This window comes from Lissotriton helveticus, chromosome 12, assembly GCF_964261635.1.
Source record: "Lissotriton helveticus chromosome 12, aLisHel1.1, whole genome shotgun sequence".
Taxonomy (NCBI): domain Eukaryota; kingdom Metazoa; phylum Chordata; class Amphibia; order Caudata; family Salamandridae; genus Lissotriton; species Lissotriton helveticus.
Genome location: NC_136073.1, coordinates 810,389,488 through 810,413,688, shown reverse-complemented (window position 1 = coordinate 810,413,688; position 24,201 = coordinate 810,389,488). Strand labels below are relative to the sequence as shown.

The window sequence follows — 24,201 nt, the reverse complement described above, 5'->3', positions numbered from 1 at the left end:
CCTTTTTTCATCTACTAGGCCCTTTTCTGTGTGTCATCAGGCAGTTGTTGGCTGTGTGGGTCTCTGGAACCCCAAATGATGAAGGGCGGTTCCGAGTGGTGACTGATGGGTGTTCAAGACCATACACATGTTTGGCTTATTCTTATCAGTTTCTGAAAGTTTTGAAATCTGGCATGTGGTACTAATTCCCAGTCGATATTCAGATAATCCTTGTTATTTCTCCGTGACCCTCTGATACTTTTTGTTGATATAAAGGTTTGGAAGGACGTGTATCTAGAGCTTGGTCATTAAACTGGTCCTAGGGTCTCCCATAACTGTATGTGTTTTATGTATATACATATATACACATACACACACACACACACACACAAACACAATAGCTGGTGTAGTAGATGGACGATATACTTCGGGGATAGCGATGGAATAATTTGCAGATGAACAGTACAAATATTAAAAAATATATCAGGAACTAGGAAAGCACATTTTTTGTAATTCAGAAGAGTGATGGAAACAAAAATGGAAATAGGAGCAAAACAATTCATAACGCTTTCTTTGGTGATGTGCAAACGATAAATATTTGCATAAACTCGATTACAAATCATCGTTTGTGCGCTATATAGTTTTATCAATAAACTGTGGCCATTTTAATGGAAAATGTCCAGACTGCAAATTACTTTGTGATCCAACTTCATGCTTTCGTTATATATTTATTCAAAGTGAAAGTTTTTAAACATGAACTGAGAAACTTTCCTGCCCTGTGCTTATAAAAATGGGGTTAGTGAACTAAATGTAAATGTAAATGTGTTGGACTTGTAAAGCGCACAGCTGCCCGTAAGCGTCCCGGCGCTTGCTTAGGGAACCCGTCCTGGTATTCCCCTGTGAGAAACCCCGGCAGGGTGTCCACAAGGTGAAAGCCAGGCATCCCGCCGCGAGGGGCCGTAGTGGAGATTAAGCAAGCTATTGCCCAGAGTCGCAGAGTGTGACCCCGTGAGTTGAGTAAGCACCAGAGCGAGAATTGTCGAGTCCGTGGAATTTTGAGCCCGAGACCCGCCAAGGCGGGGAATCAAACCCTGGTCCACGGTCGATCTCAGCTTCCGGGTCTTCCGCCTCTTAACCACTGAGCCACGCTTCTCCTAAGAGGTAAGTCAGGGGTCATGCATATCCTATATGTGGCTAGATTGGTATTAAATATGTAGCAAACGTTAAGTCTATTGAATGAAACAGCACATGTACGGCAGACATGCTGAACTACATATTTGAAGGTGCTCTCATATGTGATAACGAAGAAAAAGGTGACTGTGAAATAAAATATTCGCTCAGGATCACACAATGAGGCCAGTTTATGGGTCAAGAGCATTACAGTTCGGTCAAGTAGATTCTTTAAGTCACTAGATAGGCAGGTCTGACAACGCAGCATCGAGTGAGACGGCCGCCACCCTGCCGTTCGGTTTCTTATCATGGAATTTTCGGCTGGTCGGTGCACGAGGATATTTTTTGTGACCGTGTCAAATTGCTCTATATGAGTATCATCTCTAGTGAAACTACTGGGAAGGAAATTCCATATCCTTGGTGCCATTTACAATTTCTTCAATATAATTCACTATATCCTTTTCAACCTTTGGGATCTTGAAGAGTGGCTCCAACTAGCTTTGAACTTATTATACTGCAGAAATCCTTATATTTAGATATCATTACACTTCTGCGTGAATTCTGAAGTCTGCAATCCAGAAACTTTGCTTCTAACATGACGGGTGCTTTCGGCACTTCAATCCGGACACACACTGTGTTTGAGTCGCACTTCACAATCCAATTGCCTATTAAAATATCAAGCCCTGACGAAGTTCCCAAGGCACGGGGGAACGAAACGCGTTGGCTGTGTGCTGCTGTTTTGTACAAAAGAAATGGAATAATAAAGAAGAAGAATTTGTAAAGATTCATCACTTGTTTGATTTGTTCAGTGCACCTTCCTTTTGTCCTTTTTAGGTCTCGCCTGTCGATGCGCATGCGCATCGAGCAAGGCGAGAGTATTGGGACTTATCCGCTCTTTATCCACACTGCAAGGAATCGTGGCGATTCCTTGCAGTGCCCGTGACTTTTAAGCTCAATGCGCATGCGCATTGAGCTTAAAAGCGCGTGCACGTCCGTCTTTGTTTACCCGCTCCGCCCCCTCCCCTTCCCGCCGTCTCGCATTTCCCCTGTCGCACTTCTCCTCCCCCCTCCCCTCTCTTCCCTCCGTCTTGTTTATTGTACCCGCTCCGCCCCCTCCCCTTCCCGCCGTCTCGCATTTCCCCTGTCGCACTTCTCCTCCCCCCTCCCCTCTCTTCCCTCCGTCTTGTTTATTGTACCCGCTCCGCCCCCTCCCCTTCCCGCCGTGTCGCATTTCTCCTCCCCCCTCCCCTCTCTTCCCTCCGTCTTGTATTTTAGAGCTGCTGCTTGCACTTTTAAGACCTTTAAAATGCTTCCAGGTCACAGCTAAATTGCATCATGCCTCAGCTTGCATTGTAACTTTCCAGTTGCGCTATCTGTCCCCGTTTTCTTTGCTCCTTCCCGTTATCCGTGTTCACTTTGCTACGGCCCTCTCCCCTTGGTAGTTTGTGTTGCCTTTCCAGACCCCCACCACCCGTTGTCCCCGTTCAATTTCTTCCCGCACCCTCCTGTTTGTGTTTTTACCCCAGTACCCCTCTACCCCTCGCATTTTCCATGTTGTCTTTACTCCCGCCCATCTGGTTACCTCACAGCGCTCGAAGTTACCTCGTAGCGCGATTTTTGTGTAATACGAGTGCGTCTGATAAAAGTAGCCCCTCTGCAATATCACGTTTATGTTGTTTTTTGGACGGAACAAAATATTGTGTAGGTATGCGTGTGTATTTGAAGATACGTATATGACCATTTGTAACTGCGCTTTTATCTTTCTGCTTTTGAACGCACTGATGCTTACAGTTACATCGCTGTTTTTCCGTCTGTTACTGGCATTTCTTGTTGTTTATTTTACCTGCCGTGTCTCCGATCCTTTCGCTTGAGGAGAAAATAACGCTAATATACAATTGCGGCACAGTACACGTGAGCCTCGCCGAGCTCAAGCGCCCCAATGCTGACAATCAATGCATCACTTCACTCGAAATGGCAGAGCAAACACCCGCCCCCCAGCACGCACCACCAAAAGGAATGCTGTGACCCCCAACGGAGCACCACAATGGCAATTACCTCGTACAAACAGCAGCCGCCAACACACAACTCTGAACGTAAACCCGAACAACACGCATGTGCCATCACCAGGCTATCAAATCCACCCGTCATAAGTCAACCAGCAAAGGCCAGAGCACACTGACAAAAGAGAAGGCGGCTGCTCCAGACTGGGACGAGTCTGCACAAAATGCTCCAATGTCCGACATCCCATACAGAACCGCACCACCGTCAGCTCAGCCGAGCTGGTCGAAAAGGGCGAGCTGGTCCACAGAGCCCCACGACAGCGATGCAGCCGCCTGGCTCCATGGAATTAAATGGCCAGCAGGACTGCAGTGCACTAGCACACGACAAATGCTCTTAGACTGTCGTGTCTCCGATCCTTTCGCTTGAGGAGAAAATAACGCTAATATACAATTGCGTAGAATGGTTTGGTTTTTCATTTTTACTCACAGGTTTACTTTACTGGTGGCACTGCCTTTATAAGAGGCCTGCTAAATACTGCTGCTGCTCCAAGAACAGTGCCCGCCTCCACGTCGTGCTGAACTCTGGCGGAAATGACTCTTGCGGTGCGTGTGCCGGGGCGTGGTCACGTGGAATTTAATTTGGAAAAAAAAGGTTACGCAGGCTGTTGTAGACTGCCCCTACCCCCCACAGGACCAAATGCAGTTATTTACTTTGTATGACGCCACATGTAGTGAGTTTGGAAGCGTCCTGCTTAATGTGAGTTCAAGTTGGCAGACTAGTATAGTGTAGACCCGGCCCAAACTGAGTTTTAAAATGACGTTCGGAAGCCCCCCCACCTTTCACTTCTGAAAGATATTGAGTCATTTGACACACAAAAATACTGACTGGAGCACAGAAGTGTGTTTTCACAACAAAGAACAGACGTTAATTGTTACAGCACTGTAGTTTTGCAGCAAAATTGAGTTTGCGATGCACTCGCTATTTTGGAGAGTTGCACTACAAAAGCAGAAAAGCTATGTTAGTGCAGAAACTGTAGCTGTAAAATTAGCTTGTTGTTCACCCCACTCACCCACACTGTACTAGAAACAATTCCTCATTAAAACATGAACTCCAACAAGCAATGTGGCGGCAGAAGGCAAGGCAAGGTGTGGACTACAAGATTACTGGCATGGCAGGCACAAATGATGCGTAGGTCTTTGAGTCTTTGCACATACATACCTAGAAGATCACCTCACACTCACTCACCCTCACCCTCTCTCACCCTCTACCCTCACTCACCCTCAATAGCTCACTCACCCTCACCCTCTCTCACCCTCTACCCTCACTCACCCTCAATCCCTCACTCACCCTCACCCACCCTCACCCTCACCCTCACCCACCCTCACCCTCACCCTCACTCACCCTCACCCTCACTCTCACCCTCACTCACCCTCTACCCTCACTCACCCTCACCCACCCTCACTCACCCTCACCCTCACTCACCCTCACCCTCACTCACCCTCACCCTCACTCACCCTCTACCCCCACTCACCCTCAATACCTCACCCTCACTCACCCTCACCCACCCTCACCCTCACTCACCCTCACCCTCACTCACCCTCACTCACCCTCAATCCCTCACTCACCCTCACCCACCCTCACCCTCACTCACCCTCACCCTCACCCTCACTCACCCTCACCCTCACTCACCCTCACTCACCCTCTACCCTCACTCACCCTCAATACCTCACCCTCACTCACCCTCACCCACCCTCACCCTCACTCACCCTCACTCACCCTCACCCTCACTCACCCTCACTCACCCTCACCCTCACTCACCCTCACCCTCACTCACCCTCACCCTCACTCACCCTCACCCTCAACCCCTCACCCTCACACAGTGCAATAGGTCTCGGAGCATTTGAGTTAGAGCTTTTAGAAATGTTTATGGCTTTTTTTTTTTAATTCTTTAGCATTGGCTACAGGAAACAAAAATGCTAAAGATTTACAAAAAAACCCATAAACAATTCTAAAAGCACTAATTCTAATGCTGCGAGACCTATTGCATTTCCAATGCTTGTTTAGGTCTGACAACATGTTTATAAGTTTTCGAGGCCTGAGAAGTATTCATCTTGTACATTTTGCCCATTCATCGAAACGCTAATCTAACCGTAATAAACACTTTAACTTCAATCTTCATTATTAAGGTAAATCCAGGGGCGCTCCTTCAAAAGGGACTCTCCATCCAGGACTAATGTTGGGCTCCTGTGAAGGCTGCTAGAACAGCATGTTCAAACTAGCATTTGTATTTACACCACTTTGATCCCAAACAACACATTACTATTTTGATTTGATATTTGTAGAGTTCTTAAGCAATAATAAATATAAATACTTTTCACAAAGATTATTTTAAGGAGTACTTAATGTTATTCATGAATAACTCACTCATCTACGCAAATTCTCTTAGCAGACTTTTCCTATTACAGTATTACATAGAGAGGGGTCTGTTGTTATGCTGCCTTCGTCAGTGAGTAATAAAGGACTCCTGGCTAGGAGCAGTCCGGTTTTGGCAAAGAAGGCTTGGAGAGTGAGGACTCTAGTAAGAAAGCCTCCAGTTGGGCAGAGGAACAGTCTTATATGACAATAGATTCCCTATAATGAACACAGGATGGAATGACAAATACAAAATGAAGAAAATGTATATTTCTTTTGCTATATATACGCCCATTATTGATTAACCCCCTGGCTGCAGCCGGAATTCTGCGCCTATGCAGCACATTCCGATCGCGGGAGTGGTCATGACGGCTCCCGGCCGTCATCAGCACACGCCCACCGTAACTCATGGCGGCCGGGAGCAGTCATCAGCACCGAACGGGTTAAGAGGCAATGTGAGATTAATTTAAGGGCGGTGAGAGTTAAAATTAGGAAAATGTAAGGTAAGGGTTAGACCAGTAGTTTTAGAAGTCGAGACCATGCTATGTCCACTGTATTAGTAAGGCTTGGGTATAAAGCTGGGGCCAATGCTGGGCATAGGTGCGATGCAGTGTATCATCTTCACTGTTGGGTCATCGCTGTATTCAGAGTAAAGCTCAACGCAAAATTGGTCGGCGTGCAGTCTTCCTTTTTGGTCATTAGTGCATTTCTCTGTTTTGTAATTTTTTGTTCTCATATAGATTCAGTTGAAATCGAGGCATCAGTAGCATAAATGTCAGCCATAATGCATAAGAGGGAAGAAACTAAACCACCAGTGCAGAATAAGAACAATCGAGATAAGGTAGAGGAGTGGAATGAATAGGAAGAAATGAAGATCGTGCCTACCTCAAACCAATGCGACTAACTCTCAAAGATTAAAGGTGCATTGCAAAATGGAGGAAGAGGCAGTCCGTGGGCGAGCGACAGAGAAAAGGAGTGATAGGGCAAACGCGAGCAAAAGCCAGAGGGAAGGAGAGAAAAAAGAAGGACAGACACAAGAATTGTTACAGCAATAGGTAAATGACAGAGCCAACATGGGAAGCTACCGGGCATCAATAGAATGCAGGATGCACTCTTGTTTTTTAACATTAATCCTCTCAGAAAACGGTCCTGTGCAGATAACAATAAGTCCTCCTTCCTGAAGACCTTTGGACTGGTTATGTGCTCCCAGATTGACCGAACAGCCCTGGCCCGGGATAAGTATGAAGAGTGTATTCTGGACAGGTAGAGAGGCTGGGAGGGAGAGCATTATCGGCTAATTAAAGATGATACCACTACCTTTTTTGGTTGGGGATTTTCCGAAGGCGGCCATAGACTGATGGGCTAGATGTACAAAGCAAATGCCGGAAAAATAGGAATGGGTAGTGGTCGAAGAACCAACAACTCTGCAGCTCACTGAGTGGTGCTGGAGGATATGAATGGGTTCCTGGTCCTTGGAATGTGCTGTATTTTCATCCCAAAGCTTTTTGGAGTAAAGTAGATTGCTGCATTGCTGGGTCTGCGCAGAATCAGCGAGCCACCGGTATCCGCAATAAAAAGGAACGTCAACGCCAGCGAAGTGAAGCAGTTTTAATATTGCTTAGTGAAAGAAGACAGGTGGGGTTTCAGGAGCTTGAAGGTCCAAACAAAGCAGACAAGAAAGGGCCAATGAGTGGCTCTGGAATCTACTCTAGGGCAATATGGAGACACCCCAGCAAATGTAGGGTGAGAGCACGCGGGGTCAAGGGCGGACCATAAAGAAGGAATTAGTCTCACCGGTTCAGGATAGTCATGAAGGTGCCATTGTGCAAATATGGCTGGGGATATCAACAGTTTGGAACTCATTCTTTTAGGCACAGGACAGAGTAAGACGGGCAGCATTAGGGTTGTCTAAAAAATAGGTTATGAAGAGTAGAAGGCGCAGTTTCAGTTGTCACAAATTGTAGGTTTGGATGATCCATTGTGCATCCCAGAAGCAGGAAGACTGGACTAAAGCAGGCCTATTGTTGGCCCTGGAATGAGCTTAATGAAGTGGCATTGTTGCAATAAGATCTCAATAATGAGAGCAAAGATTAATCTGCCATGTGACGCTGATGGTCAGTAAAAAGACACGAGCTGGCTCAATTATGGAGACCAGGATGAATACTTTAATATAGAAGCTTGTTTAAGTCTGGCCAGAATAGTATATATGAAAGGTACAGGAAGGGTGACAGAAATCAAGGTTGGGGTTTTTATGTTACATACCAAAATCTGGTTGAACTAACAAGGTACTGTGCTGAAAAAGAGGTTAACAAGGGAAGTTCTATATTTGCAGGTGCACAAGGATCGTCATCTCAGTCTTAACGGGTTGCCATTAGGGCTCAGGAGAAAATGTGTTACATAGCTCTGCTTTCCCTGTAGCTTTAAAAGACAAGATATGTGAGCCATTAGTGCAGATTCAGGACAGGTAACTCACCTGGTTGTCTATCTCTTCTGATAAGGAAATTATCATTGGTGGCTGCTTAGCCAATCATGAACGCCATTGGCACAGAGGGTGAAATGGTACTAGTTCATCATCCAGTGGCATCAAAAACTATGTAGAGGACATCAGAGTATAAGCTCCCCTTATTAACCAGCCTAGAGCAGGATCCATGCTGGTGAGGAAGAAAGACTGCTAAGCAGAACAGGACTGAAAGCCTAGCGGGCTTAACGTGCCGAGGACTATGATAAGACAGGGCAAGTTTAAGGGAGGGGACACAGCAACAGCCTTATGACTGCTTCATGTGGTCAAACTGCTTAATATGGCGCCGATTTTGATCCTTGCGGCAATTGGATTCTATTAAATAAGCTGAACCCACATTTCAGAGCCAGGACACCTTAGGGTAACCGCCGCACTCTATAAATCCAATTAACATAACATAACATTTAAGCAAAATAAGCTTAAAATGTGAATGATAACCGCCCACTCTGAAAATTCCTAGAACTAACAAACACAAGATGATTGCAGCAAGGTTAACAGCATCTTTGTTACACATACACAAAGAATAAGTGGCGCCGTTTGATTTTGTTGGCGGTGGTGGCGGTGGTGTTTTGGGGGGGGGGGGGGGTCAGGCATGATAGCGTGGAGGTTGCAGAGGCCTGCATTTCACCTTGTCCGCCCACAATTACCATTACAGTATAATGAACTGGCAGCAGGAGACTTGCAGTAACAAAGGCGTTTCTTACCCCTCTGTCGTCGAAGGGGTTGTACACATCCAGGGTCGCATACTGGTTGCTGGGCTTGTGCTCCGTCACAGCTGGATCCTAAGAAAGTAAACAGCAATCCATGTCAATACATACAGAAAGCACAGTGTGCAGATAAACCCTCCCCGGGAGCGAATACCGTTTCCCTAAGAAAAGAAAGACAATACACCCAACCCAATAAAGTGCAGCTACACAAGACACCTATTCTATGCTTCAATGTCCTCTATAGAGGACCGGTTTAAAATAGAATTATTTTAATATACTGCAGTTTTTCAGAGATTGACGAAGCCTCTGAAGGTGGTGGCCATTTAACAGGTCAGCAGCCTTACCTAGGTAGGCTTGTGTCCTCAAGATATCGGATGACTTTCCGTATTTGGGTTGGAGAAAAGAATACCTTTTTAGGTTTTGCCTAATCTATTGTTTTTAATATAACTTTAAAATGGGATTACATCCCGCGACCTCTCTTTCCTGGCTTTTCACTGGTCTTGTAAGTCACAAAGTGCCACTTAATTTTCCTCCATTTCTATTGGCTGTAGCATATTTTCCTGCACTTACCAATGCTTCTTCCTCATCTGCTTCTCCAAGTTTCCCGTAGACAAAATACTGTTAACAACGCTTTGGTGAACAATTTTTTTAATAAAGTTTTGCTTCTCTTTGCTTTTTCGTCTTTAGTAACTTATCACCCGGAAGATTACGTGATTTGCCCAGAATCACAAGATGTTGCGCCACAGAGACTCAAACTGGGATCCCCAGCTCTTGAGTCAGCAGCTCTGCCCACTGCACCACATCCTCTCCACTCCTGTGTTACTTGCTAGGGAGATCTTTCCTTCATCCACGACAATGATTGATAAAAACAGCTTTTTATTCATTACATAGGTGAAACCAATGCTTGTTACTTTTAAGAGTAACTTGACACATAGACACATACATACATACATATTCCGAAATCACAAGGTCTGACAGAAAACCACTACTGTTGAAAACTAATACGGGCCCCATGCCAACAGGATACTTGTAATCTTTTTGGGAGAACAGCATACATTTTCCCTTCCATCTCCATGGGTTTAGAAATGCATAGCTGCCAAGTTGGCCGTACAATGCACGGCATCTTCAGCCCGCCCCATCCCCTTAGCCGAAGGGTCTCTATGCATGCCAAAAAAACCCTGAACCCTTCATAAACGCCAAAAGAGAGAAGGAAAAGCTCTGTTTGCTAATAAGCCAGAATGGGCTGAATGAGTCATATGACCATAGACCACTTAGCCACAGTGGCCAAGAGCCGACAAGCTGGTCTTCACGCCTGGAGCGATATCCATGCGGCAGTACATTCAAAGCATGTAGTCCCACAGTTGGCCAGCGGACAGTCTCTCTTTCAGGAAGCCTCCCTCGAGTGTGCAGACGCTTGATGAATAAATTATGGAGCAGGACTGAGGAGGGAGTAAAGGGATCAATTTGGTAATTAGCAGGCTGCACTTCAGATACAAACTGCATGAGGCTGACTCAGGCTGAGTGTTCAGACAATGCAGGAAGAAAGGACTTGGTGGAGGCAGGAGGGACGGGAAGCAATCCCTTGCAGGTTTGCTTCGCAGACTGGGCAAATTGACAGGATGGGAAGGGCTTGGGAGGGAATATTTTGCTAAACATGCGTCAATATCAAACGATTATGTCCAGCGTTTGCAGGAGAAAGCAATAGCGAGAAGGCACCACATTCAGGGTACAAACCCCTGTTAGAAGTGCAGCAGAAACCGATCACTAGAAGGGGCTACAGAGATCTCTGGGTAAGCGCTTGGGGCTGCCCAACACCAGTACTACAGAGACATTAAGCCAACATCCTTACTCCAGGATAAGCAAGGTTTGATGGTCTAGCCAAACATTAAAATCTGCCATTTTGTAGGGGCAACCCTTGCCATTCCTGAACGATGATAAATGTAGATTTCTTTCTACCGCCTCTCTGCTACCACCCACCCCAACCTCTGTTAACAACTACATAGGACAAGACAAGAGTCTGAGCATGGTGCAAAGGGGTCCTGGAAGCAAATACTCCCTTTAAAAGAAGATCAAGGGAAAAGGCCTGTAACTCGGCGCCCCTTAGTCTAGTCACATCACAATCAGGGCCACTGGAATTATGAGATTGTGCTGCTGCGGAGGTTTTTGCATAATTGCATATTTGCCGCATAACCCATCATTTGCCACATAATCTTCAGATTTTAACAAAAAACATTTCTAGCTCAAATGGTAAATGGTTCAAAAAGTTAGCCAGAAACACAGTGACACGTGTTTTCGCGCAGTGAAAGAACCCTCGCAAAGGTTGACTGGTCGCCTTTCTATAGCCTATTGCTATATTTGGGAGTTAAACTGCTACTAATGAGGTTCAACTAATGCCCAGACAGAGTTAACAAGTTTCAAAATGACAGAATAATGAAATAACACTATCACAAGATGCACCGCATAATGCCACATAATTTGCAGTTTCTTTCCACATGATTTGCCCCTCTCCTGCAGCATGATTCCAGTGGCCCTGATCATAATGCATGAGGTGAATCACACCTTTAGCTGACGCAGCGCCAGCACTGCAGTGCGTCCTCTTGCATCACCCCTGGCAAAGACCCAGTGAGTTTGCAAGAAAAGAAACACCGTGCACATCTCCGGATATTTATGCAGCGTCAACAAAGTGCATTTAAAAACATTCAGCCATGGAGTAGGTAGGGCAGCACTTATCCCTTCCAGCCTAACTCTGTAGCTATCCAGTGGTCATTCGAGTGTGCGCAGTAGCCATCTCCACCTTTCCCCAGGCCAGTCAGGAATTCCCAAAAACCAGCCTCGGTGAAGGGTTCTCTAGCACATGCCCAGCTAATGAGATCATCAAACCTAGTAGGGGGGGGGGGAGGGGGGGCAGGGATGTTGGTGGCATGGGCACTACTTGGTACCGGCCCAAGGAGCTCACGCCCCCCACAACAGTTCATGTTTAAGGGTGGAACTGGCAGGACAGCATTAACAAATGTGCAGGTTGACTCAATTTTTTCAATTTTATTTATTATGTTTTGGCTCTCAACCGAGGGCCACATAAAATGTACAGACTTAAGAACAAAACGCATATCATACACAAACAAAATCTGCCATATAAGATAACTAAATTAGATACAAAAGTGACATACAAGACGGAACTGTGAAAAATTGGCAAGTCATTGCATCTCCATGAAATATTAATAAATAGCTAAAAAACCTTTTAAAAATTTAAAAATATAGAAGCAGAACATTTCATTAGGAGGGCAGTAAAGTGCATGAAGAAAATCATTCAAAGTGACAATGCCAAGACGGAAACAGATAACTTTTAACCATCTAAAGCGCAATTTGCGAAGCGCCGGGCAAATCAGTAGAACATGCATACAGTCCTGGATATTCAAATTACATAAATTACACAATGAAGAGGAACCATACCATTTAGAGAGCAGAAGATTTAAGGGTATTAAGTCGTAGCGTAGAAGAAACCAAAATCTACGAATACCATGGGGAAGGGACCATGAGACATAGGGTTGTGGAAGTTTCATCAGATAGGAATCCAGGAGGAAAACTACATTCCTTTTTTCACACATTAACTTTTTATCCGATTGAAAACTTAGGTCCCAAGAGGCTGCTTTTAAAACGAGTCTTAGCTGTAAAGGGGAATACAAAAAGAGGGTAGTTTCATCCAATTTTAAAAGAGTTACGGCATTTCTGAAGTTATGAACAAGTTGAGAGAACTTATTAAAATTACCCAATAATTCACTTTTAAGGAGGGCTCTCATTGTCCCAACTTCCGCTCTCGCAAGACAGGCCACCCATCTTACTAGGGCACATAGTCCCTGCACCCAACTGCTCCTTAGACCGAAATCGAGCCTGCAAGTGGCCAAAGAGCAAGCAGTATTAAGGGAAGAAAGAGATCTTAAAAGTTTCCCCTCAATCTTATGGCAAAAATCCCACTTTTTGACCTCTATTAATTCAATACCATATAGTATTGTTGCGGGGATTTTAGATCTATATACTTCCAATAAGATTGGAAAGTGCCGTTTCCCCGTCGCATGGTATAGAGCATTTAAGCCTTTGCCATGGGCAAGAGCTTTGCGAGAGCAATGCTCTATATGAAGCTTCTCACTCAGATTAGCCGTAATAATTTCCCCCAAAAAAGTATAGGACTTTACAACCTCCAGTTTTTGACCCCCGATAAACCAACCAAAATCTACAGATCGACACCTCTTCTTGCCAGCTATACACATGACTTTACTTTTTGTTATGTTAATCTTCATGCAATGGGCCACAGCAAAAATATGAAGCGCACGTAGCCGATTTGCAAGACCCTTCGGGGTTAGATCAAGTATAAGGACATCATCGGCATACATCAGACAAGATAAAGGGGTCCCCCCCACCACCGGGGCAATGCCCTCTGTGGCAGACAAAGCAGCGGGTAGGTCAGCCGTATATAAGGAGAACAAAAGGGGAGCCAATAGACAGCCTTGTTTAAGGCCATTACCAGATGGAATCGGATCAGATAGCCCCCTTTCACCCCCCAGCAGGACCCTACACCAGGTCTCTGTATGGAGAGCCCGTACCAACTCCAACAGATAAGATGGAAGACCGAGCGCAGCCAATTTTCTCCACAGCGTTCCACGATCGACTTTGTCGAACGCCGTGGAGAAATCTATAAAAGCAGCATACACTACCCCTCCTCTCACCTGTACATATTTATCTGTGACCACATGAAGAGCGGTGAGGTTATCTAGCGTTCCGTGGTCCCTACGGAAGCCAGTCTGTTCAAACGGCAGGATGTTATTCTCCTCAACCCAAGCGGAGAGAGATCCTAAAAGACATCTCGCAAAGACCTTTCCGATTGAGTCAAGGAGAGCAATCAAACGGTAATTACTGGGGCTATCCCTAGTTCCCTTCTTAAAAATGGGGACCAGGATACTCCCCCTCCAAGAGGCAGGCACCCTTTTAGACACAAAACAGGCTTTATACAAGGGGTACAAAATTTTGCTCCAACTTGCAGGATCCTGTTTCAGGACCGTCATGGGGAGTTCATCTGGGCCCATTGTCCCAGAGACCCGCATATTTTTTATGGCCATCTCAATTTCTTTTTCTGTTGGATAGTTAATAAGACCTTCGAAGGTGGGACCAATGATGAAATCATCACCAGGAATATCAACAGTGGCAATAGCACCCGACGTACCCTTCCCTGCATAAAGGTCCCGAATATAAGTGCTCCATACCTCTTCTGCTATAGGGATAGGGGAGGGGCTAAGTCTAGACCCACACTCCTTACCAATTATTGCCCAAAAATCTCTGATTCTACCGTGAACAACAGATTCCCTTAAATTAATCCAGGCGTTATCTTCCTTAACCTTTTTTATTTTTAGCTTAAGTCTAGTTCTCTTTCTTTTTAGCCTGGAAATTTCTTTTCCACGTTCTGTACCTCTATCTAGATATTGTTCTCGGATTAGATTATTAATTTCCTTATTCAAGGTACGCAGTATACTGGGAACCTCAACCCCTCTTCTAGGTCCGGAAGATTTATTAGCGTAAGAGATGATTTTACGCACGAATTCTTCAAAGTATACTATTTCGTTCCCACGCCACTCATTTAAAACTAAAAGGGTATCGGATATAAAGTCCTGCACCCCCTTAATGGCCGAGGGATTCCAGAAACACCTTCCCGAAGAAGCGTGGAAGGCAACGTCACTGCCGTTAAGAGACCAAGGCACAGTGGACGGGGGATTTAAGGAGATAGTTACAGATAATATACTATGATCACTCAAAGGAGTAGGTATAATCTTAAGGTCCTGAATATAAGGTAACAGGCCATAGTCAGCGATTGCATAATCCAAGATGGAAGACCCAAAGGGAGACTTATGGGTAAAATTTGCAGGCACGTCCGACGGGAATCTCCCATTTAATATAAGTCCGTCGACGGCCGCTAATTCATTTAACAAGATCTTCCCTCTTTTATTTGTCACTGACTTATCAGGAAAAAGAGCTTGGGGGACGAAGTATGCCTCTTCCTTAATCTTATTCCTAAAAAGTTCCAAACTAGCATTAGAAATTTTGCAATTCAAGTCACCCACAAGCAAAATTTCTGGAGGGGATGGGCCTTTTTTAATTTGATCTATATAACGAAATACCTGCTTCAATAACACATTAAAACACTCTTCTGGAGGAATATACACATTTAAAATCACGATGGGGGACTTTATGCTATTATTAAACAGGTTTTCAATAGTTATAGCATGGAAACGTTTACTGGAATCAATGTAATGGGAGAATCTCCATTGCAATTTATTTGATAATAAGCAGGCGATCCCCCCCCCTGGCGTGCCCTTTCTTTGAAGGGGCAGCAGGCACTTCCAAGACATAGTAATCCTTAAAGACATTCAGCATATTGACACACCAGGTTTCCTGTAAACAAATCACATTAGCTCCCAGAGAAAATAGAAAATCAAATTTCTCTGGGCTACTATGGATCCCTGCCGTATTCCAGGAAATAATTTTAAGAGAAGTGTTAAAGATGCTGAAACAGTCTGGGGTTATCTTTAGTTTTTGAGGATAAGGCACTATGCAGCCAGTTCCACCGATCATTATCCTCTATAAGAGAGGCAGTCTGCGTTAGCGGAAGTGGCTTCACTTGCATAACCGAGCGTTTTCCTTTAGAGACCCGAATCTTCAGATCCCCAAGGGAAGAGGCTACCCCCTTGATCTCATCTCTTCCAAATACCTCCCCAGAGGAATGGTTTATATTACTGAGGTCAAAAATCGGGAGGATATCAATACCTGTGCGTTGAAAAATCTCGGCTTGCTGCAGTATCAAGTTTACAATAATAGGCGAATAAAATTTAACCCTTATACTAGAAACCTTGACTTCACCAAACAGGGTAACTAACTCAATGTCCCTAGTTTGGATATGGTGGAGACTTTCACTCTCACTAAAACGCTTAAGTAGCCAGGCTCTATTTAAGGGAAGGTCAACATCGAATAAGGGAAAAAAGTCTAATACAAGAGTGTCCACTGGAGCTTTTAGTATAGTTTGAGTGCGATCCAATAGATGGCGGTCACCAATCTCTAAAACTGTAGAGAAAGGAGGAGCCAAGGGGTTAAGAGACCCAGATTGATAAAGAGTTGGAATTCCACTCACAGATGGTAGAGGGAGACTAGGAAAATGACCCCCTATTTGTGATAGGACTTCCTGAGATGTTGGAGGACACAATTCACTTTCGACCTTTAAGGGAGTAGGCATGAATGAATTCAATTCAGCATCCGCCTTTTCAAATAAAGAGGCGGGTTCCAATTCAACATCATCATTCTCCACTTCCGGCGAACAATTTTGAAAAATTATCCGCCGCTGCCTTTTCTTCCTATGTTTTCGAATTGGTTTCCTTTTATTCCCTTTATTGTTTCCATTTTTACCAGTTTTTACCTTTACCACAAGTTGAGAATCATTAGCTTCTTTTTTATTCTCGGACATAAAGATGGGGAATAGGTTCTGACCCCCTTTAGGGCCAGAGATGGATTTGTTTTCCTCCTCAATCTCTAAAACTGAGTTCTTAATACAGTTCGGCACTGCCGTTAAGGGAATAGCAACAGCGTGTGTTTTCAGTACCGCTGTCACAGCCTTCGTATTAGAGATCTGTGGAGGCACATTTATTTCCCCCACTGGCAGGCTATGTTCAGTCGTGGGAGGTAAAACACATCTCGTATCAGAAGATTTTTGTAGCAAAGCCTTCAGAATTTTGGTAACTGAATCCAAGATACAATCTGAGCTGCCAACAAATTTCCCCAAAAGAGATAAAATCGAGGCTAATAATTGTTGACTCACTTTAGTAAACTTGTCTGGCTCCCTATGAAGTCCAGGCCTAGTTGGGCCCTATCTGCTCAAACACATTTTGCTCTATTTCTTCCTATAAAGACCATTCTCATCAAATTCAATACAAAGAAGTCAATGTGACTTTCTAGGCGCAAGACACGGCCATTTAAATCACTTCTTGTTCGATTAAATAGGTTTTAGAAAGTTGAATGGATCAGTTAATACTATTATTTATTGAATTGCTACAATGTTTGCCCATCTGCCCAGGTAGAATTTTAATCGTAAAAAAAAAAAAGAAAAAAAAAAAAAACACAATTAAAAAGATTGGTTTGTACTCGAGCAAAATTTCCTTTCTGCTTTTTAAACCTTTAGCTAACCATAAACTCAATATAAATAAATGGGCAGTTCGAGAAGTTATGGAATCAATATATGAACATTCTTGCAGCTTTACATGTGCTCAATCCTGTATGTTGAAGTACAAACCGCTACCACAGTACAACAGGATGTCTGGTAATATAGCGAAAAGCATCCCAAATACAAGAGTCCAGGCACAGACCGAGACCAGTTTTCCCTCTTGCTCCAAGTCTATTTTTTGTGACTCGGAAAACAAAACGTTCTAATTCCCATGTCTGATAGGCTAAACGACTTGAAAGGTCATCATGGAGTTCATTTTGAATTAAATGGATTCGATTACAAGAACTCTTTTAGGTCCAATGTTGAAACAATATCCCCTACAATATTAACATAAATGTCCAGTGAAAATACATCCTTTTTGGGCCATACTCATTATTGGGCTCAATGTCGGGCATCCAGGGTGGCTGGTGCAGTTTTCAAGGGCTTGGAGTATTTTGTCATTTCCGGTCATCCCTTTAGGTGTTCCGCGCATCGGCCACACTGTTCCAGCAGGGTGGAGCTGCACGTATGATATTGCTCCCGCTGCTACAGTTTAAGATGGCTCCCATGGCAGAAGGGTAGCATCCACTCCAAGGGATGCTAGGGCTAGCTAAATTTGTAGACTCTGTTCTTTAACACACTGTAAGATACAGTAGGTAAATTACTATTTCCTCTGTGCCTACAATAACTCAACTATATAGGTTTTGAGCTTGGAACATGACTCTGGAGGAAGGGAAGAGGCATACTGTACAGAGCACTAAGCCTAGGACTGACTGCCTTGGTCAGTATTAAATACAATAAAAGTGACATTTTAAAAAAGAAAGTGGAAGTTTTAGTTAGATTGAGTTTCAGTGTGTCTGATTTTAGAGACAGTATTTGTTCATTTCCACTCTAGTACGCATGCTTCAATGACAGGTCAGGGCATTTAATTTGTCTTGTCGCCGATCTCCATAAATACCCAACAGGCGCCAACCCTAGTTTCAGCAGAGCTGGAAGATGCCAGATTTTCACACATCAAATATGTTAATCTAAGTTGAAATTCTTCACATCATCAGTGGATATTCCCAAAATTTGTTGTGGAGCTGCCGCTTCAGAACATACGCCGCATGGAGCTGCCATCAAACTAGTTTAATGACAAGCACTGGTACGGAGAAGGATTGCTCTGGGCGAAGCACTGCTGAGCAAGGTAGAGGGTTGGACACATATTTACCTTGCCAAAGTGATGGTCCACAAGTGGAAAACCTTTCCAGCAGCCACTGATACTCTGCGATAGTTGGCCCATGTGCTACATGGACCACTGAAGGACACCTCCTTTCCTTCGCTTGACAGATCTTATTCAACTTCGCTGCAATAATACTCTATTTACTTACAGTGCCACAGGCAGACCTAAAATTGTTGGGTTGCAACTCTGCCCCGGTGCTCCAAAGGCTGTCTGGAGAGGCAGTCCTTTCCGGCCTTTTTTTGGAGTTGTCACTGGATGTCGATAAGGCACGTGTATAATATCTCACTCTATAAATTAATTTAAAGTAGTATTTGACACACACATACGAATCGTTGGAATCCAATTTTCTGCAAAAATATATAAGGCCAGTAAAAAAAAAAAGCAAGATTCCTTGGGGGGGGGGGGGGGGTATATCCCAATGTCCTGGCTTTCCTCAATGTCTAGTTCATATATTTTTGTTCTTGACCCAAACAATATGTTGGGAGACCAGAATTCCACACCCTGATACATTATGGTTAGGACGCCCAGTTTTCAGTTTACTGAAGATTTTTAAATATACATAAGGACAGAATGCACCTGCTCCCAGTCCATATATACGTATATATATTTTATTGGGAAGATACAGAACGTTGTCTTTATTTGAATGTCCTTCTGTGCTTTCAGCCATGACTACCCAGACAATAGTTGGTGATTTTATGCACACGGACGAAAATCTGACGTTTGTTGCCCCTACTTTGTTTCAGGTTGGTTCCATTCTGACCCTACTTGCAACATAGGGCGTGCAGCAATGGTTCTCCTGTTTTTAATCTTGCAAGAGTGACAGTGAACTGTAAATAAAATATTGGAATGTGACTCTAAATTGTAATATTTGAGTTTCTATTGTATGGAGAATGAGTAATGTACATTTGCCAAGATTTTATAGAAAGGGTCTGTCCAGTCACGATGCACCATTTAAGCCAGCACCCAACACACACCTCCACACTAATGCGAGTGACAGATGCAAGCCACCCCCCTCTACTTCCCCGCACACCTCCACAAATGTGATCTTTCCTCCTTACAAATACATTCTCTGACCATTTGGATGCTTATGATGAAAAAAACGGTACCAAGGAAATTCGCTATCACCAAGCCCAGGATCATCTCCGAGTGTCACAAAAATGGTTTTAGGACTTTTTAAAGTCAACAAGATGTACGTTTGGGAAGAAGTAAAAATAACAGACATTAGATAACCAATGATTTTTATAAAGATTATCAACATTAGCACTAATACGAATAGGTCTTCTATTTGACTTAGTACATTGTTTTCCATTGTAAAATAAGTAAATATATTGATGTCTCTCCACATATTGATGGTACCCTGGCGGTTTTTGTAGACCCTCCTAGCCCCCTTTTTTTGTAGGATACCAAAGAGATTTAAACAAAGAATGAGGCTTAAGGAGCTGAATTTGTACACAGGTGACAAACCTAAAATGCTACATTTTCAGGTACTTTTGATGTTTTTGTATACTGCTACTTAGAATTGTAGACTATACTAATTCCAACCTTTTATCCACAATAAAAAAATATTAAATAAAATACGATCAAAAAAAGATTTTTTAAAAGTCAAAAACATGAATACCATAATAAAATCGGGAAGACTATAGATAAAGAGAACCCACTCGAATTCAATACAACAGATTATAAACAACTATCAAGACAGTGGACGTTCTTGTTGAATTCTGAAACTTTTAAAATCTTTTTGGGGCAAACTATCAGAGTCTGACTTTGCCAGAAGCTGTGGTCCAAATCTCTTACCTTTCTAAGGACTAGAAGCGGAGAAAATTAATCACAGGATCACATTACAAAAGACAGAAAAATAAATACACACTACTTACACATGATTAGGCAGCTCGTCCTCCCTGCCTCTGCAGTACTAGTTTCTCTTCAATCATATCAGTTGACCCTCACACGCCTGTCCTGAAATGGACACGTCCAATCCTCCCCCTCCACTATTTATGGTTCAAGCACAGCAGCACACATTTTACAAGTAGAAGGATCCTCCCTTCTCTCATATGAAGACTTTAGGGCCAGAGGGCTACAAGAAAAACTGAAATTGGCAATCCTAATATTTAGATTTGTTATGACTTTTGGTGAAAAGCTAACTATATAAAACGAATTTGTCCTGCCTGAGCCAAAACTGCTTACAACCAGTTTTGCGATCATCTCATCTCCGGAGGCCCAATACGCAGTCCTCACTAAAATTACCCACCCTGTTGGCCACAGGACAACAGCCTATCCTCCAGGCCTAGGAAAGAAGGGAGTGAGTGCGGCCAACGACTCGCTGTTTAGCAGAGAATAGTCACTTGGGTGGGGCGGAAGCAGCAATCATGACAAAGGATAGCCTTCATACTATCTCATGACTTGGAAATATGAAATGGGTCGGACAAGATTTGCTCCCATTTATCCACAGGGCCCTCCTAAACCCTCTGGCTCAAGTCCTAGCAGGATGGAAACTGGTCTTAAACATGACCTATGCAAACACAGAAGTGGTTTAGGGACAATCAGAACCCCTTCAAATGGAACAATGCGTTGGCCTTTTGGATTTAGATCATCTGGGAACATTTACAGAAAAGAAAAGAGGAGGTGCTGCAAAATTATTTGGGCACAGGGTAATATTTGTAGATACTGGATAGTATACAATCCTAGTACTTTGCCACACCCTCTGCAGAACATTCCTGATCTGGGAAGACTACATCTGAAGAAGGCCTCGCCAGAAGACTGAAGGACGCCCAACTCCAGCTGGCACCCGGGGACTGAAATTGCTGTCCAATGGAAGATTTCCTGCTTGCCTGCTTCAGTGACACAAATGGCAGAGGGACTCCTAACACCAAGAGGGCACAGCTGACCACAGAGTACTGGACCCTGCGGGAATCTTTGTTACAGAGAGACAGGCTTCTTAGAACCCTATCCGGAGGACCCTGTGGCCACAAGAATGACATGGAGGGATGTTTCCCACCATTGAGAGAAAAGTGAAACTAAGTCGATTTTCCCACCTCTGGGAGACTAGGACAAGGTGCGGAGGGTTACAAAGGAAGATCTCACTGTAGGCTGACAAGAAAGCCACATTTGTCCCACTCAGCACTTTTTGTCACACTGAAAGATTCAAAGAGGCCGCACAGTAAAGAAGACTGGTCTCATCGAGACCTGACCGGGTACAGCCTACAGTCTTGCCATACTGGAGAATTTTGAGAACCAAAAAAGAGACTAGATCCAAAAGTAAGACCTTGGACTGAGCAAGATGGCATATCTATCCAGCAAAGAAGCAACCTAGACAGCTAAGAAGTCCAGGGTTGCCCTATTTAGAGGTCTTTTAGCCAAAACTGTTTGAGCAGGAGCTCGACAGCAACATATCAGCCTCGAGGGACATTCACCGGCATCTGCTTTGGACCTTGCTCTCTTGGAGGATTCAGACTTCCAAAAAGTAACCAAGATCAGAAGGTAAGAACTTTGGCAAGAATTATCCCTTGGTGTATCCAAATTCCTTTTCATCGTGGTCTGCTTGAAATATCACCTATGCCACAATCAAATGCAAACTGATATTTTTAAATGACAAGTCACCTTTTCTCATTGCAAGTTCCCCTTCTCCTAGTTAATCACACTCATTAAAATATTTTCATTTTTCTAAATTGCTTTAGGAATTTTATTGTGTCGTCCCCCCTCCCCCCCCCCCCCCCCCAACTTAAAAATTGTTGATACTGCTGCACAAATTGCCTGCTACTGGTGGCATAGTTACCATGGGTTGGGAAGAGTTTCACAGAGACTTATATTGATACCTAAACAGTGTGTGTTCATTAAGTTCGAAGGATTACCCTTTCCCAATAAAATAGAGCACTTTCTGACACCAACTTTTTGCCTCAAGTGTTTACCGCCAAGTAACTGAGATATTATGAACGTTTCAGGTGGGGGTATTGGGCACAACTGCCCACTTCCTGTACTTTTATCTGTAGCAACAGGTGTGATGACTGGGAACTGAATGTGGCAGCATTCAGTTGTAATGTTTGAGAGTTGTGTGTGTGTCTGCTCTTTGTGATTACTGTAACAAAAGATGGAAACAAGTCAAGGGTAAGTCAAGTTAGAAGGTAAGTGTAATGTTCGCTCTTCCCACAGAACATTCCCAATAACTCCAATATATTGCTGAATGTAATCCATCATTCCATGTACATCAGCATAATATGCTATTGCCACTTACGAAAGAACAAAAGTTCTGAACAAGGCAAGCAAGATAAAAAATAAAAAATCATCTACATTGATAAATATATTTTAGTTCCTCATCTTGAATCCCCTTGATTGCAAAAGAGCGAAATCTGCAATGATAAACGTAATAAAAATTCAGAATGGCCGAATGTTTAATTAAAAACAGGTTTAAACAAGAGTCAGTCATAAGCATTGCAGTAGTGACTTCAAATTACCCAAAAAAACAATCAGAACACATTATGCATTTGTTAATCTCGTGTCCCATGACTGCTAGCATCCTGCTTGAGTAGCCAGCCATCTGCAGAAAGAATAAGCTATTCAGCCACGTCAGACAGATAGTAATGGAGATTTGCACTCTCGTTGCTTTCTTCTGCATTTCACAACGCAAGCAAAATAAATCCTGCCACACAAAAACCCTAAATAATATAAATGCCTGTGCAGCAGGATTACATTTGGAGTACTTAATACAGATATCTTCTGCTTGATTTACAAACTCCTGGATGCGACAAAGATTTCATCAAGGAAATACTCCACCTCCGCGCAAACATTGACAATTCTATTTATAACTCCACCATGATTCCGCGAGACATCGATCTTCCTGGTCAGACCACCTTCATTCATCACATGCCACCTCTTGAACGCACAATACCTGAACTAGAAAAAGCAAAAAACGTCCACCTTTTCAAAAATCTACGTATGGGTTTGAAGAAGGCCTCACTACACTAGCAACTTTGATCTAACCAAGAGTTAACATCAGCGCACTCCTCCTCTCTCTGCACTCCACAGAGAAACAACAAATGTGGATACAATGGCCCAATAAACACCCATAAAACCATGCCATTTGTTGTTGGCGAGTTCTTTTTCTTTCGATCCAGCATACAAATACTCAATAAAAAGAAAAGCATTTCACAAAATGACCCATCACAAACTTTTACACTCCATTTCTTAGATGCCTCAATCATGACAGCCAAAGCTACCTACTACAAACATTATGGAAGAATCAAACAAAATCAGTGCCTTCATTAAAGTGCTAAAATACTGCACCAACAGAGCTTCAGAACAAACCAAACTACAATGCACCACTAAAGGATATTCAATTAGCAAGCAAAATAGCTAAATTCAGACTTCACGCCAAAAGCAAATTACGAGATTGCCACCAAATCGCTGCACGGAACATCCTCAAGCAGATTGGCTTAAAATCACTCGCCTTTGGATACGTCACTGATATTCATGCAGCTCTCAAAGCCACCAAGAAAGAAGACCACATTGTACTCAACTGTTTGAAATACCTCACCAGAGAACAAGACAGAGCCCCCTGTTACCCAAGGTATCTTCCATAAAAGAGAAAAGCTCAGACAGATTCTATCACCAGTGACAAAAACAGATCCTGGGTCCCAGTGACCTCTGGCCAAAAAATCCAAACATCTACCCATCACCGGCAAAGTACCACAGGGACCAATTTTTCTCTGGTCACCTTTGAACTGTGTACGGAGTGTTTTGGGGTGTTACTGGCTGATAACCACATGGATATTCATCAATATGATGTCAGTTACTGAATTAAACAACTGCCTCATTCTCATACAGAAGTGAATGGCACATGTTTATCTAAAATGGAACCTGCCAAAACCAAATTCCTAACAGAAACTGACAGGCTCAAACCCAAAAAATGTTATCCAACATGAAATTTTGCAGATTCAAACCTCAACTTTAGTGAATGCCAAAAAGA

General features: G+C 43.5%; 1 protein-coding gene across 1 annotated transcript in view; it reads right to left on the bottom strand.

Moving 5' to 3' along the window:
- SCAMP3 (secretory carrier membrane protein 3) overlaps positions 1 to 24,201 on the bottom strand; it is a 102,958-nt gene that overhangs the window by 57,892 nt on the left and 20,865 nt on the right. The window contains exon 2 of the mRNA XM_078669735.1: positions 8,785 to 8,862. Within this exon, the coding sequence (XP_078525861.1) occupies positions 8,785 to 8,862 (78 nt within the window). The remainder of the gene's footprint in view (positions 1 to 8,784; positions 8,863 to 24,201) is intronic.